Genomic DNA, 17189 nt, shown 5'->3' on the forward strand with positions numbered 1-17189 from the left:
ATGAATGAATTCAAATAGCTTGTTTTTTTTTGTTGTTGTTATTTTCTTTTTCCTCACAGTATTTTCCCATCTCCGGAGCCAAACCCTGGACTCTCCCACTACCAGGGCTCATTAAATACAGGAGGCTCCCTACCCGATCTCACCAACCTACACTTCCCGTCCCCTCTCTCAACTCCATTGGACCCAGAAGACAACGGCGGCTACCCCAATCTCAGCGGAGGTAGCAGCACTGGGAATTTGCCGGCTGCCATGATGCACCTTGGCATTAGCAATTCGCAGGGTGAGTTGAAGCTTCGAGGTCCACCATGTGCACATTGTTTTTTATGAGGTTAGCACTGTTGGTCAACTGGTGTGTTTCCCACCAAGCAGCTGTTGGAGAGGTCTAAAATGTGACCTATGTTTTATCATTCATTTTTTGCGCTGATTCCTAAACCTGCCCTCAATTTTTTTCTCTAGCACATTAGGTTCTCAGACTAATAATAATAATACAACAATAATATAATACAGGATGTAATATACTACTGTAATTTCCATTTTACAAACTGCACCAGAGTAAAAGCCGCAAGGCATAAAAACTAATTTATACATACAGTATATTATCAGCCACGGGTCTCCACGTTATTAAATGCGGTATTATTGATATTATAAACCCACCTGTAGAGTGCAGAGATGGTTGTGTTTATTGCACTTGTTTCCTAAGCAATAAACACAGCCATTAAGTCACCTCTGCTTATTTTGACTCTCAATTCTTCATTGACACTGCCGCGCGCACCGCTAACACGCTTCTGCAGACGGTTCCTCCCGCAGCTGTAAAACATGTTGTTCCAGCCCCAAATAGCTGACGAGTATCCAGTTTGAGGACGGACTCTGAGACTTTCATTGGTCCACTGTGACGTGTTCTGTCATTTCAATGGTCAAATGTGACAATGATGGGTGACGCTCATTAGTAAAAATCCATAAATAAACCGTGTCACATTAAAAGCCGCAGGGTTCAAAGTTTGGGCAAAAAAAGTCAATACAAAATACGGTAATATATTCGTTTATATTTATGATATAAGGGTTAGGTTCAGCAACAGTAGGATTTTTTTTCATTTTATTTTCATAGCTATAAATAACAATGAATGGTAAAATTCATATTGCCTAAGCTTTCATAGGTCAAACTTAACTCATTCACTCCCAAAGACGTTTTTAAACGTCTTTTCAGACTTGGCCCAGAATTGGCTGGTACTGAATGAATTCAAAACAAACAACAAATAATTTTCTCAAAAACCTGATGTGCTGGGAAAAAAAGATAAGAAACCCTTTATTTGTCTCGCAATGGAGAAATTCCCAATTCACAGCAGCAAAGTTATGAAAGGAAGAAGTAGAAGAGCAAAATATAGGAGCTGCTGGAAAGGCAGCCACTCTCACGGCGTCATTTAGGGACACAAGCCCTCTCCAATTCAAATTTGCTGTTGACCGGAGTTGTATTGAAAGCTTACCAGACCAAATTTGTTTTTTCAGACGAGAGTATCAAACCGCTAGCCCTTCGCATTAATCAATAGCCATGAAGTAGCCCTCACTGTCAAAAAGTTTGATAACTCCAGTACTAACTTTTCTAGAGGTATTTACGTAGCAAGAATACATGTCTGTAACCTCAAGCATCTCTGACTCTCAAGCAGACATGAGTGCGGTGAGATCAAATCTATCCAGATCCGCTCTGAAGAAATATATCGCTATGGTCTACATCCATTTGTTCGGGTTAGAAATGACAGTAAGATTGTCAACAACCCCTCATGCATGTGACCATTGACACAAGAGGGTCGGGCGCTGACCTTTCTAGTCCCATAATACTTGTGACTCAGTTTGGCTAAGCACATATCTTTTTTTTTTTCTTTTTTGTAGTTAGGGAGTCCCACACCTTCTTACCAGCCGACTGCCTTCACACTATACAGTACAGTAAAACCCGCTGCTCACATTTTTTAGCATGAGATGTTTATCTCAGCAAGCCGACTATGTGTTATGGAGAGCTCAGTGAATGATCTCTCTGTCACTAACATGTTTTCACTTTGTACTTTGGTTGCCACGCCTACTCCCTCTCAGTCTCTGTAGTTGGTGTCTATGTGTGGCATAGCACAGTTCAGCCTGGCTGAGCAGAGACACGCAAACTTTTGACCCATCTGTCTCTACAAAGGGCTCTTTTCTTCTCTCTCTGTTTGCCTGTTTTCTCATTTTGGCTCTTACTCTCTTCCCAATCGCACAGTAACGATGCCCAATGGCACAGTATGTCTATGGTGTGGGGTTGCGAAGCATGCCGGAAATGGAATACGTAATACATTCAACTTCTCTCTCCCATACTCTTTAACATCTTTCTTGAGCGTGTTATGGCGGATGCCTTGGCGGACCACGAAGGAAGTGTCAGCATAGGAGGTAGACCAATTACAAACCTTCGTTTTGCTGATGACAGCGACTTGCTTGCTGGAGAAGAAAATGAACTTGCTAGGCTAGTTCAAAGGCTTGACAACACCTCCAGAGCATATGGTATGGAGATCCATGCCGACAAAACAAAAATCATGACCAACAACAACAATGGCATTCTCTCTGACATTGAAGTCAATGGACAGACACTAGACTGTGTGTCGAGCTTCAAGTACCTCGGAGCAATTGTGTCCGATGAAGGATCAAAGCATGAAGTCATTGCCAGAATTGCTCAAACGACTGCAGCCCTGGCAAAACTCAGGCCCATATGGAAAGATAACAACATCAGTCTGGCATCAAAAGTGAGACTGCTGCGCTCACTTGTCACGTCAATCTTTCTCTACGCTTGTGAAACGGAAATGGACCCTTACAGCAGAACTGCAGAGGAGAATACAGAGTATGGAGATGAGATGCTACCGAAGACTTTTGGGTATCGCCTACACCCAACATGTCACTAATGAGGAAGTCCGTCAAAAGATCAGACAAGCCATCGGCCCACATGATGACCTCCTATCCACTGTCATTAAGCGGAAACTGAGGTGGTACGGACACGTCACCAGATCCTCAGGTCTTGCAAAGACCATCCTGCAAGACACCGTACAAGGTGGCAGAAGAAGAGGGAGGCAAAAGAAAAGATGGGAAGATAACATCATAGAATGGACTCACTTGAAACTCAATGAGGCAATGAGAGCTGCCGAAGACAGAGAAGGATAGAGAGAGCTGGTCAGCAGATCGTCTGTGGTGCCCCAACGACTCTCCGGGGTTACGGGATAGACGAGACGAGAGAGAGTAGTATCCACCGTCTCTCTTGGTTTCCAAAGGCCTTCGGTTGCATTGGTTTCATGACTTTATTAAGTCACATTTGTATCAAGCAATGCAGTTTGCGTTCCTTTAGCACAATCCGTTTTTATTTTTTATTTTTTTTCAATTGTCAAAACGTCCAAATGGTACAGTACCACCATTACTGCTCTGTACCACTTTTGGGTTTACCAACAATAGTGAGTGGTGCATTAAAAACACAAATTGCAAGTGAGTACAAAACTGTTAATTGACATTGTTCTAATGCCCTCCTGGTAAAATTCATCTTGTTTGTTTAATATCATTATAGCGTGGGATATCTGTCGCAGCAATTTCCATCCAACTTAGCAACTTGTTTTACAAACAAAGGCCAACCAACCATAACACTTGAAGGAAACATGACTCAGTTTAGCCCTTTTAATGTGGCTAATCAGTGGTTTGATGTCTTGCATGTGTTTGATTTGCAGGCCTCTCCTCGTCTCTGAGTAATCCCACAATTCAAGCTTCCCTCAACAACTGCCAGCTGCAGTCTTCTCTCAGCAATCCCTCCATAAATTCCTCTCTGCGTCTTTCTGGTAACTCCCCTCGGCGAAGACCAGCACCCATCAGCCCCCTCACCCTGTCTCCTGGTCCAGAGCAGCGTCGGGGTCTGTCGAAGCAGCTGTCCCCCACCATGTCCCCGTCATTGTCTCCCATCACACAGGTACACCTACCGAGCATTTTAATATACAGTATATTTTGGCAATCTAACATCTTATTTATTTGAGGTTAAAAATTGTCTCATCTAAAGTAACTTTTTTTTTGAAAAACATAAACAAAAGGCTCCAAATGTCAAAACCATGTGGGGCCCAGCCGCTACACTGAAGAGGCCCTATTTGAGTCTTAATTAATTAACTCCTATTTACTAGCGACCCCTGCTGGCTTCTTTTTATGATGTAGGGAGTTGCTTTAGATACCAGCAACATGCCAAGGGAGCCACCTCCTCCCTATCCACTCTACCAGCAATCCCAGCATGCAGTGGACCAGGCACATCAGTGCCAGCAGCAGCAGCAGCATCAGCCTGTTTCTACTCTGGACTTCAACCCAAGCCAAGTTAGTGCCAGGATGATGGCCAACATGCCCTTATTACAATATTACGCACATGTCACTTTTCATTGTACAGTGAACAATGAATGACTTTTTTCTGAACAATGTGGCTCTTCATTCCTTACAGCACAACAATTTTGCACCGCTCTTCAGTGACTCATTCATGGAGCAACAGTTCTTCAGTCGCTACAACAAAACCCTCCCGTACCAGGTAAGCCTGAAACTATGGAAACACACTTGGACTGTGAATAAATAGCAGCATTGGGGTGAAAAAAAACCTTAACTGTGAACATTAATGTAAAAAATATATATATTTATATATATTGAAGTGATACAGCCATATGCATGGAAACTGCGACAGTTGCCAAGAAAAAGTAACTTGACTGAGTACTTGATTTGAAAATGAACTATTTTCGATTACAAATTTTTATCGGTTACATTAAGCAGCTGCCAACAAAAAATGACAACTGGTTTTACTGATATTTATCAGAAGTGCTTTTTAAAGAAAGTAATGTGTAGTAATAGCATTTTTCTGAAAATAAAGACAATATTTCTTGTTTTCACTTAACATAAATATGCGTTTAAAAAAATACTCACAGCTTTCCTGGATTTTTTTTAAGGAAAGTAGTTACTTGTTTCTATAAAAATTCAATAAAATTAAGACAGTCTTAGATCAGGGCTTGGCAACTGATGCATGAAATGGTTCAGATCAAATTAATTTAGGAATCAATAAAGTTATAAGCGTTGGACTTTACCCTATATTTCATTGAGCAGGCAATCAAATGTGCCGTATGCTACACATACAGCACATTTGACAATAAAGTTGTATCCAATCCAATCCAATGTTTGCTAACATAGCGAATTATGGGTTTCATCAGGGCTCATGAAAGATTACAAACATGTTCACCAATGAGTTTACTTGTTCCAAACAGTTTTTCTTGTTGCAGGGAAATTTCGAGAGAAAAAAAATGCAAGGAATCCATTGTCTCCCTGACAAGTGTTTGCAATACAGTCGGAATCATTTGTAAACGGTCGTAAGACGTGGCGCCAAAGTTCTTTTTGATTTGCCACTGCAAGAGACCGACCACGTGAACATGGTTACCAATATATAAACATCAACCAATTTGTGCGTAGCATTCACAAGACTATTTAGAAAATATATATCAGCACCCATTCTCCACACTGATCATCACGGCAAGGGAAAAAAGCAAAGAGGAATGCAATCAGTATGTTTTACAATGCCTGTCTGGATCATCTTAAATGCACAAATGGCAAAGTTGTCGTGTAAACAAAATGAGGCTGTGTTCTTTCATCTGTAAATACTGATTTTTAAGTATTTTAATATTTCATCTGCATGGCTTGTCGCATCTCGGTTGTTGGGGACCACTGCTTTATAGGGTACCGAGCCGGGAGCGTTTGCCATGCGCTAGTGCTCCTGCAGACCTACAGTTAGGACACTGACCACCCTTGTTGCTGTGGTCCTGCATGCCCACATACTGTCCCGGCTGCCTCTTTTCTTGTTGTCCCACCTCACCCCCTCTGTGGTGTCCGTGCTCTTGGCGACAGCGTGCGATGATCAAATGATTTTTCAAAACATTTGTCATGGCACTCATGGTGTGGCTGAGAAACCGAGTTGAACAAATGCATCACACACAACTCAACCCGACAGTTTGTAGTATGACAGTATGGAGTGGGCCGTGACTAAGCTTAGAGGCAGTCCGTAGCAGGACAGGAAGCATATTTATTTCCCGGCACCTCACAGTAGACACACATTGATGTGATTACGTTCGGGACTAAGTGAGAGATTTTTTTTAACCAGTTTTATGAAAAACTGAAAAACAAAAACAGATGAATCATAAATTAACTCACTGACACCAATAATTTACCGTATTGGCCCAAATATAAGATGGTGTTTTTTGCATTGAAATAAGACTGAAAAAGTGGGGGGCGTCTTATATTCGGGGTCTAGACGTTATACCCATTCACGACGCTAGATGGCGCCAGACATCGTTGAAGCGAATGCTGAACTTGACTCACCAGGCCAAAGTGAACCCATCACGAAGAATAAAAATAAAAATAGCGGTAGAAAGAAAAGAAGAAAATAATGGAAGAGATAACAGAAAATGGAGAAACGTAGCGACAATCTGGAGAAAAGTGGATCAAAGATCGGCCAGGTTAACCGGCAGCTCAGGAGAAGTTGTGATGTAATTTACATTTCAAAAACCAGAAGCCATTTATTTACGAATGTCATTGCACTTTAGCTTACATATTTAGATGTTCAGATATTGAGATTTGAATGAGGCAAAATAACAAATCAATAACATATCAAATATATTGTTATAATCATTTGTTTCAGATGTACTGTCATTATTTTCTGTATAAAAAATAATTTGGTGTTCAAAAAGTATTTTTTCAAACTTGAATCTTGAAAAAGAGGGGGTCGTCTTATAATCAGGACCGTCTTCTATTCGGGCCAATACGGTATTAACACGCAAACATCTTCGAACTCCTTTTATGTAGCTGTAATGAAACAGTTTTCAAAATCTAAACGGACAATTCAATTTGGGGAAGACCGGCAACAGTGATGCGTGTTTCAGTGGACGGTTTCAAGTTCACCACGATGGAGAGTTCTGATGGAAAAGTCACATTAGGTCTTTTCTAACCCCAGCTCTAAAAAGACATGATACAAATGCATCTGCATGTCAGAGGCAGCGTGGATGCATTGAGATAAATGGCACAAATCATTTTCACATATTTTGCTCTTTTCTCAAATACTTTCTATTGTATTTTGTTTATATTTAGTGGCTCTGCCACCAGGGCATAAATACCTATTTCGCATTCTTTGTGCTGCTTGGAGGAAAGCCGTTAAGAGGTGGTGTTCAAGACGAGGAAAACCTATGACTGATGAATGGATTGACATTGTGTATGACATTTTCAAGATGGAAAGAATTGCTTTTGCCATACGACTACAACAAGTGTATTTCTGACTAAAATAGGAAAAACGAATCAGGGATATTACACAAATCAGCCATCTTTTATCGAACGTTGGTTGCGAATCATTTTTGTATTCATCCCACCTTTATTTCAATTTGATCGCTTTCTTGTTTCATGTCATAAAGATGCACCGCAGCATTCTTTTGCCTTGGAGTTTTGATTATTATATTGTATTCATCTTATATTGTGGTTGTAAGACCAAATATTCCTCCCTATAAAATAAAAGCTGGCTTGTACTGTGTGAATACAACTGTAATTTTCAGAATTATGGATGAGAATGTTGAAAAGTAAATTGATGGTCATACTAACCATGAAAATATTGAATTAAAAAAAAGTCTTACATTTAATTTTCCTTAAGATGGATGAACCCTGTCAATCACAACAAAAATAGGTTGCACCCTATGGATGAAAATGCAATGTGTTTAATGGATATTATCATTGAAATGGCTTGTAATAGGATGCATTGATACTGAGAGACCGTTTTCTGCTTTTTGCTCTCTTCCTGAATCATCTGCCGGCTAGTCGGACCAGTTCAGTATGTTGGAAAATGCGATGAACTCCACAGCGGGTGGCTCTTTCTTCGACCCTTCCCTGTCCTCTCTGTACTCCTCCCAGTCAGCCCTCGCAGGGTTGGGGGGCAGCCATGGCAACCTGCATGAGCCCAGGCAAATGGCTTCTAGCATGCTGTACGCCAACTGCAGCGGAGGGCTGCCCAACATCATTCTTACTGGTAAGTGTTCGTCATAATGCTTCTGCAGAAGAGAACAAAATGAAATGAAAACACAAGAGGATGATAATCATTTCGAATGTTACATTCAGGCATGAACCAGTGGGCATTGGTGCCAAATCCCATGACTGTGGTGTATCTGCTTTTTTTTCCCTTTTTTCTTTTCTTTTAAGAAATACCTTTATTTTTAGGTTTACTTGGTTTTAAAATGCACCGTTATGCTTAAAATGTTTGTAATGCTACTTAGGTGCGCCCATCCATTTTCTTCCACTTATCCAGGGTCGGATTGTGTGGTCAGCCGGTGTAGCATGGTAGCCCAGCCTTCCCTTTCCCCAACCACTTTATCCAGCTCTCCTGGGGTAATTTCGAGGCATTGCTAAACCAGCCTGGAGACATGGGCTCTCAAGCATGTCTTGGGTCCTCTCCGGGGCCTCCACCAGATATGGTGTTCCCAGAGCACCTCACGAGGGAGGCATTCAGGAGGCATCCTAACCAGATGCCCGAGCCACCTCATCTGGCTCCTCTCGATCCTCAGCTCTACTCTGACCCCATCCCAGATGAACCCGTGTTGAACATAAAAACGGAATACAATGATCTGCAAATTCTGCTCAACCTATATTTAATTGAATACACTACAAAGACAAAATATTTAATGTTCAAACTAAAATATCTATATATATATATATATACATATATATATATAAAATAAAAACATTAACTTTGAATTTTATGGCTGCAATACATACAGACAGGGTTCATGTTTACCATTGTGTTACATCACCTTTTCTTTTTAACAAAATTCTAAAAAGTTTTAGTGACTGAGGACACTAATTGTTAATGCTTTGTATATGGAATTCTTTCCCATTCTTGCTTGATGTACAGCTTCAGCTGTTCAACAGTCCGGGGTCTCCGTTGTCATATTTTACACTCATAATGCACCACACATTTTGAATGGGAGATGAGTCCGGACTGCAGGCTGGGCAGTCTAGTACCTGCACTCTTTTACTACCAAGCCACAATGTTGTAATATGTGTGGAATGTGGTTTGGCATTGTCTTGCTGAAATTAGCAGAGGCAACAAATGTTCCTCCAAAACCGCTATGTACCTTTCAGCATTAATTGTGTCTTCGGAGATGTGGAAAAAACCCATGCCATTGGCACGAACACAGCCCTATACAATCACAGATGCCGACTCGTGGACTTTGTGTCCATAACACTTGGTATGGTTCTTTTCCTCTTTGGCTCGGAGGACACGACGGCCACAATTCCCAAAAACATGTTGAAATATTGCATGTTCTCCCCGGGCCTGCGTGGGTTTTCTCCGGGTGCTCCGGTTTCCTCCCACATTCCAAAAACATGCATGGCAGGCTGATTGAACACTCTAAATTGTCCCTAGGTGTGAGTGCGGGCGTGCATGGTTGTTTGTCTCTGTGTGCCCTGCGATTGGCTGGCAACCAATTCGGGGTGTCCCCCGCCTACTGCCCGAAGACAGCTGGGATAGGCTCCAGCACCCCCCGCGACCCTAATGAGGATGAGGCGGTTTGGAAGATGAATGAATGAATGAATGTTGAAATATGGAACTCGTCATACCACAGAATACCGTTCCACTTTGCATCAGCCCATCTTCAATGAGCTCGGGCCCAGAGAAGCCGGCAGCGTTTCTGGGTGTTGTTGATGAATGGCTTTTGCTTTGCATAGTAGAGTTTTAAAGTTGCCCTTGCGGATGTAGCCCCGAACTTGACGTTAGTTTCCTTAAGTGTTCTTTAACACCCATGTGGTGATATCATTTACATGTTGATGTCATTGTATTCTGTTTTGATTTATGTTTAACACAACATCCCAACTTAATTGGACTTGGGTTTGTATTATGAACACAACTTGTATTTGATATATATAATTCCACAAGCATTGATTTATACAAACAAATGGCCAAGAAAATATCCTCCTTTGCTCAGAGAACTCGCTGTCAATCGGCAAAGGCATAAAAGACTATGGAGCAACATGAAATGTGTTGGTGTGCTGTTTGGCAGCCTTTTACCCCTGCAGTATTGTCGCTTAAAGAGGATGAAATTAGGAATGAGGCTTTGTGCCTTTGTTCTTTCTTCATTTTTGTGAACCAGTAACGGTTACTTCAGGGCTGCTTTGTCAATGGATAAGAGTTCCGTTTAAATATGAATACCAGTGAGGGCAGTCAGACAGCATGACTAAGTGGAAAATGATATTGAACCACCCTTATACTGTATGTCACCCGCTCTACCCACAGATGAGTCCAACCCCAATCTGTCAAAAGACTTCAGCGGCGTTCTCTCGACGGTGCCAGAGTGTTTTGACTCGGAGGGAGGCTTCCCGCTGGAAGATGAGCTGCACATAGAGCCCCTCAGCCTGGACGGTCTGAGCATGCTCAGCGATCCCGACATGGTACTGCCAGACCCATCTGTGGAGGATACCTTCCGCAGTGACAGACTCTGAATGGGACATTTTTATCCCCCTTTGATCAATACACACACGCGCACACACACACACACACAGTCACATTTGCAGTATAAAGAGCAAAGTGCATGAACCTGAATATGCATGTGTTCGATCGGGCGATGGTGCATGCATTGACTGCCACTAAAAATCATCAAATGTGAATGATGTGGACACAGTACACGGAGACATGAACACACACACACTTACACACGCACGCACATGCTTTTGAGGAAGTTGGATGTTAAAGAAACCTGGTTTATGCCTGCTCCATGCAAAGGCATCCTCACACTTGCCTCAGCTCATGTTTGTCATTTGTGGTCATGGGAGTCACCCCCTAGGCTGCCCTGCCCACTGGAATCAAAAAGTCCTGAGCCAAACATATGAGCTGCTCTATTGAGGAGTGTGGGCCATCCTTCTGTCACCCTTCTCAGCCAACCCTCGTCGCCACGGCAGCAACGCTGCCAAGGTTACATACCATGGCAATCCCTAGAACGATGCCAACACCCAATTGACTTTTTTTTTTTCACTGCTCCCGTAAGTGAGTGAATGTCAGATGAGAGGTTCTCTGCTGGAGCGGTGGCGTGTGACAGAGGTAAACATCCGCTTCCCTCTAGCTGAGGTATCAAACTGCTTCACGCTCTCGAACAATCGTATAAGGAAAAAGAATAGGAGCATCGGAGGTGTCAGTTGGAATCTAGAACAGATTCCTTCGGAGGTGTTTGCCACAGAGATCGATTAATATACGAAGTTGCAATTTTTGTATGATTCGAATGTACTACAAAACAAAAAGGGCAAACTGTTTACAAAGATATTATTTTGAGTACGTGTTACTAAAGAATACAAATGTTTGGATTTATAACTAAGAGCTCAAATTCTCATATGTGCTGCAAAAAAAAGGCTAGATGTCCCCTCAGTGGGGGCATGTTGTATGCATCAATTTTAAAAGATGAAAATAACATTTTGACACGTTTTTTAATGATCATTACTACATCCGTGTATTGTATTTGAAGTTTTGTATCAACTTGTACTGGCGCTTGCACTGGGCTTCAATGTTGTGAGAAAGGGCATGCGCTGTACTGCTGTGCATCACTTGGGTTTGCCGTACAGTCGACCCACCCCCCACCCCCGTGCGTGGCTCAAAAGACAAAGTGGCTGAGTGCAGACGACGCACGTGGACACGGGACAACATGGAACATTGCACTTCATGTCTTTTGCACTGATTGGCACACGGAGTCTTAATCCGCACGAATGTTAGTTTCTTTTTTTTTTTTAAGCAAGACAACCCAAAGAAGTTGAATGAAGCCATGATGAAGAAGATGACGCTTGTGTAAATTAATTTCCTGAGGATTTAATACATACTTTTGAAATCATTTCGGGCACTCAATGCCCCTGTTGCCTGTTTCACTGAAAGTCAGGGACTGCAATTCAAAGCGCTATATTTTGAATATCGTTAACGAAAGGATAGAGAGCATTGTTCTGGTTTTGCTCTTTTAGCTATGCAATTGTTTTCTGTTTCAACCCCTCGCCACCACCTGTTGAACAGGTGCGTCATGTACGCTATGCAGTGCAGCTAACCCTGTGGGTTTTTAATTTTTTTTTTTTTATGGACAGAACATATTGTGAAGTCACAATATTACCTGTGTCCGGTGTCCACGGTGTTTCTCGTTCAGTCTGCTCTTGCGGGTTGTCACCAGATGGAGAACTGGGGTGTTGTGTTACCAGTGCCATTAGAAACGGCACATCGAGAGCTCCCTCTTTACGGCACTGTTTGCATTTTACTTTTCAGTCAGGTGATGCCCGGCGACAGAAAAGTTTCACCTTATGATATCAAAAATGAAGGGGGTGTTGGAGTTTGTTTATCAGAGTTCATATTTAGTTAGAGCTTACAGACATTTGTGCTGGCTCTGTTGTAAACACCGTTAGACAGTGGGATCACTGCGTGTGATGGAGCCACTTCTCTTGTTTGTTTTTCCTTATGTCTAAATGCATCTAAAGTGAATTTCTGTCTGTCCCCCTCCCTGTTTCCGGGGTTCTCTCTTGCTGTCTCTCAATGCCTACCTTCTGCTGCCTTAAATGTGTATTTGTACTTTTTATATTACAGCTAGCCACCGCTCCTCTCTAGTTGTATCAGCTGCCTGTGGTCCTTTTCTGTCAACTTAGTATCCATTTTTTTGGAGTGTGTCTTACTTTTTAGCCACATATGTACAGTTCTGTTATTTAAAGAAATGTCCACTCGTGTTACTACTTCTTTGTCATTTGATCTGCGTCTTTATGGTTCCTCACATAAAAGTAAACTGTCTTGGTTTTTAATATATGTTTAGTGCTTACCCTTTTGGTTTAATATAAACAATAAAAGTCATAACAGTACATTAAGATTGATACGTGGTGACGTTCCTTCTTTTGCCTGTAAGTGGCAGTAGAGGCACAGGTGTTAGCAAATACTTGTCCATTATGTTTATTCATCTTTGTAGGATCTTAGGATCTCTGCCTTCCAATCTGTTCTAGTTCCTCCCAAAGGTGTTGAACGGGGTCAACGATTCTAAGCAAGCCATTACTTTTTTTTAATACTGGGTCACACCCATGTTGGAACAGAAAAGGGCCTTCCCCAGCCGCTTTTTACAAATTTGAAAGCTTGTGATTGTCCTTTGAGCTCCTGCTAGAGGAATGAAGATTCATGGGAAACTGACTTACAATAAAGCATGATAGATAAATAGACAGATGTGATAGTTTAATTGATTTGGGGCTTCTATTTGTGGAAAAGCTAACTGGAAATGATGCCACTTGTTTCCTATTAAATGACACCAGTGCTGTCAGTGATAATTCTGCAGGGACTTGATAAACATGTCATCATTTAATCACTTTTCCAATCTCTTATCTCAAAAAAAGTGTTCATGAAAATCATCCACCTCAATTAAGATGTCACATCAATGCAACCAACTGTTGTAATCAGTTTGGATGGAATTTATATAACACAACACAGTACCAGGACTGAAACAGAATCAAAAAGGCAAATAATTTTTCAGGGAGAAGTTGCAGTTGCACTGGAAGGTTGAGATGGAGAAAGCTCACTACACTGGGAGACCCAAACCCGGGAAGCTTTGACCGAGGCCAGTTGTGGTGAAATTTGAAAAATACAAGGACAGAACAAGAGCAAAATTCTTAAGACTCCAACATCTACATAAAGGAGGACTTTATAGATGCCTTGTGTCAAAAGAAAAAAATGCGATGTACGAGACATTGCCTACTTATGGTACGACAAACTTAGTTTACCCCCACACCAGTACACCAACACAACAGGCTCAAGTTCAACACCATCAAGCGGCATCCTGAGAACTGTGAATGAACCACCTGACCAACAAAACTCCATATGAATAGGTCTTCACTTTGACATAAAGTCACCTTGCTATTTTGTCTTAGTGTTGATGCAGTGTTCAGCAACCTTCTGCTCAGATTGCTATAGCTTTTTGGATGAGAGGCAGTCAGTCGGGCAGCCTGTCCCTCTCACCAGATGAGCCTGATCTCCCTCACCTACCCACCTCGACTGGTATTTTAAATGACTTTCTTTATTCACAGTTTTTTTGTTTGGTTTTTTTTTTTTTTTGTAGTAGTAGCAGTAGTAGTGATTTTTTTTTGTGTTTTTTTGATTTGCAGTTGGGATATTTTTTTGTTTGTTTTTCTGTTTTCTTTGCAGTTGTGATTCATTCTCAATTATCACTACTGTACAAAACTGCAATGTAACAACACAACTGTCATGTAGATGATCTGGATTGTTCAAAATCAATATTTATCTAAAAACATGACAAAACATAACATCTACTCGCTGATTATTAAATGTGTGAATGTGAGCAGATCGCTCGAGAAGTGTTCTGCTCGTCATACTTGACTTGCTCTGACCAACTAATCAGAGGACAGAAAAATGTGAAGATATTTGTAGGCCAGCAAACTGCTCCCATCCATCCATCCATTTTCCGAACCGCTTGATCCTCACTAGGGTCGCGGGGGGTGCTGGAGCCTATCCCAGCCATCTCCGGGCAGTAGGCGGGGGACACCCTGAATCAGTTGCCAGCCAATCGCAGGGCACACAGAGACGAACAACCATCCACGCCCACACTCACACCTAGGGAGAATTTAGAGCGTCCAATCAGCCTGACATGCATGTTTTTGGAATGTGGGAGGAAACCGGAGCACCCGGAGAAAACCCACGCAGGCCCGGGGAGAACATGCAAACTCCACACAGGGAGGCCGGAGCTGGAATCGAACCCGGTACCTCTGCACTGTGAAGCCGACGTGCTAACCACTGGGCTACCGGGCCGCCCCAAACTGCTCCCTTTGTGGCAAATTAAAAAAAATATTGCTCATATTTTTCGGCTTACATTGCAGATGAAATTGCCTTAGCAACACATAGAGGCTGTCATCTGGTGGCAGCAAAAATATGCAAATCTAACGTCCACATTATGTACTCTTACTGGAAGCTGTGCAACTGCTGGCAATAGATTAATACAATTCTAAATAACAGATATTGGCGATTGAGGTTGAAAATGTAGGTCAGTGTAGAATTGAGGTTGGAAATGTAGGTCAGTGTTGATGAATGACAAAAATAAATAAATAAAAAGTACTGTATGTTTGGTTTAATGACCAACAAGGAAAAAAAAAAAAGGTAAAAGGGACGATTGCCAGCATCCATAAAGGGTGGTATTTGAAACTAAATGGATGCGTCACCATGTGCCCGTCTTGTATTTTGCGGCTGCACAGACACTTCTTGTTTTCATCCGGAGCTCCCCTGGACAGCACATAGATTGCAGCACACCTGAATGTGATATTATGACATGTTTTGAATGTGACGCTGCCCTAATGGCTGTGGAAAGATTGAGGAGTTGGCACGCGTGCTCCAAGGCCGTAATGGTTTGATGTATGGTGGTCATAAAACAAAGAAGAGAGAATGAAGAGAATACAATAACTTTGATCAACTGTGGTTAAGAGAGTAGAATATAATGACACAGTCCATATAATTCAGGCTACAGCTCAACTAATACAAATCCACTGTCTGCAGACTTGAGTTATTCATGTTTTAAAATGCCTTCCAAGCTCATCGTAGTGAGAACTACTCACAGCCAGCAAAATTACAAATCGCTTGCCAGAACATTGTCATATGTCTACGAAAGCCAATAAATTGCATACAACACGTTTGCTAATAAGCTCCTGGTAATCATCTGAATATCTGTGACCAGTTTCTTTACAAACTGTCATCCCCACTTCCGCCTGTCAGCTACACAAACCTATTTACCGGTAAGGATTTGTTGATGTTCATTTACAATACGACCCCCTGCCACATCACATTTGTCTGTCCATGTAGCTGTTTGCCCAGCTTTGTGCCTTCGACCAAAATTTCTGCGTTCGCATGTTTGTTTGCCTCTCCCCGTGGCTGTTGGATATTCTGCTACAGTCGAAATCATTACAACATACCTCAAGGGACATGGGCGAATCTGTACATTCTAACGGTAGTTCGTTGTAACCATTTCCGCTAAGACGGTCTCCAACCACAAAGTATAACACAGTATGAACATTTATAGATAACATGAACGTGTAATACAGCATAAACATGTCAATTACAAATACGTGTATACAGTATGAAGAAAAAAAATTATTTAGTTCAGGGGTGTCAAACTCCATTCACATTGTGGGCCACATACGGCCTCGGTAGATGTCAAGTGCGCCGGACCGTTAAAATTATACCATACTCTATTATAAATAACCAAAATAATGTCTTTCCTTTGTTTTGGTCTAAAGAAGCACAAGAACATTTGGAAAATGTTGAAATGTAATGAAAATATCCTTAAAAAAACATTTCATGAAGCACCTTAGATTTCCTTAGACAAATGTGCAATTTACTTTTATCATTCACATATATGCATTGCAACTGATCCCATTAATTGTACAAAGACACAAAACCTTAACGAGTAATTGGTATTGAAAAATATAGTCATGCATTTTAAGATTAAATGAGATTTATAAAGAAAGGAATTTTTAAACCATTTACACATGTGCATATAAAATCTAAATGTATTCCCTGCCTACACCTTACAAACTAAGGAGAGTGCTATTAAATGTGTAAAGAATAAAGTATTCACATGTCCTTGATAGCGTCTGCTGTGTTGGGTCTGTCTCGGTGACAGACTGAGACTGCTGTTGTCTTCTTCCTTGATCAAAACAATATTGTCTTCTGCTCTGATCAAAACAGTGTGTCCCCTAGCGGATACTCCATGCATTGCATCTTATTAAAAAATATTCATTCCGTGTCTTTTATGCTTTTTTTTCACTTTTAAATTATCCTGCGGGCCTGATCGAACCTCCTTGGGGGCCGGTTCCGGCCCGCGGGCCGTATTGTTTGACACCTCTGATTTAGTTAGACATGAAACAAACAACAGTAGTGTTCCTACTTCATCTCTGAAAACATTCAGTCAGCAAATGAAAAGGGCCTCTTCTCCAGTTGAAGATGTGCCACACCCCGAAGCCGTTTACGCTCATCTTTCAATCTGTTGGCTTCAAACTCTGCCATGATTTTGTTGCCATTACGAATAATTGTCGAAATCATGGTGGGCGGCCATGATTTGGCATCATCTTCTAAAGATTAAACTATTTTGACGAGAGGTTACTTG

At 41.6% G+C, this 17189-nt stretch overlaps 1 protein-coding gene across 5 annotated transcripts in view; it reads left to right on the top strand.

Moving 5' to 3' along the window:
• The window catches only part of crtc3 (CREB regulated transcription coactivator 3), a 51324-nt gene extending 38412 nt beyond the window's left edge, over positions 1 to 12912 (top strand). For all 5 annotated transcript variants that reach the window (XM_086106325.1, XM_086106326.1, XM_086106327.1 and 2 more), the window contains 6 exons: positions 60 to 280; positions 3723 to 3958; positions 4195 to 4347; positions 4469 to 4552; positions 7858 to 8065; positions 10325 to 12912. In XM_086106325.1, coding sequence (XP_085962451.1) covers positions 60 to 280; positions 3723 to 3958; positions 4195 to 4347; positions 4469 to 4552; positions 7858 to 8065; positions 10325 to 10530 — 1108 coding nt within the window. In that variant the 3' untranslated portion in view covers positions 10531 to 12912. The remainder of the gene's footprint in view (positions 1 to 59; positions 281 to 3722; positions 3959 to 4194; positions 4348 to 4468; positions 4553 to 7857; positions 8066 to 10324) is intronic.
• Positions 12913 to 17189: the final 4277 nt, after the last annotated feature.

Source organism: Hippocampus guttulatus, chromosome 3 (assembly GCF_054856545.1).
Source record: "Hippocampus guttulatus isolate MCC_2025c chromosome 3, RoL_Hgut_1.0, whole genome shotgun sequence".
NCBI lineage: Eukaryota > Metazoa > Chordata > Actinopteri > Syngnathiformes > Syngnathidae > Hippocampus > Hippocampus guttulatus.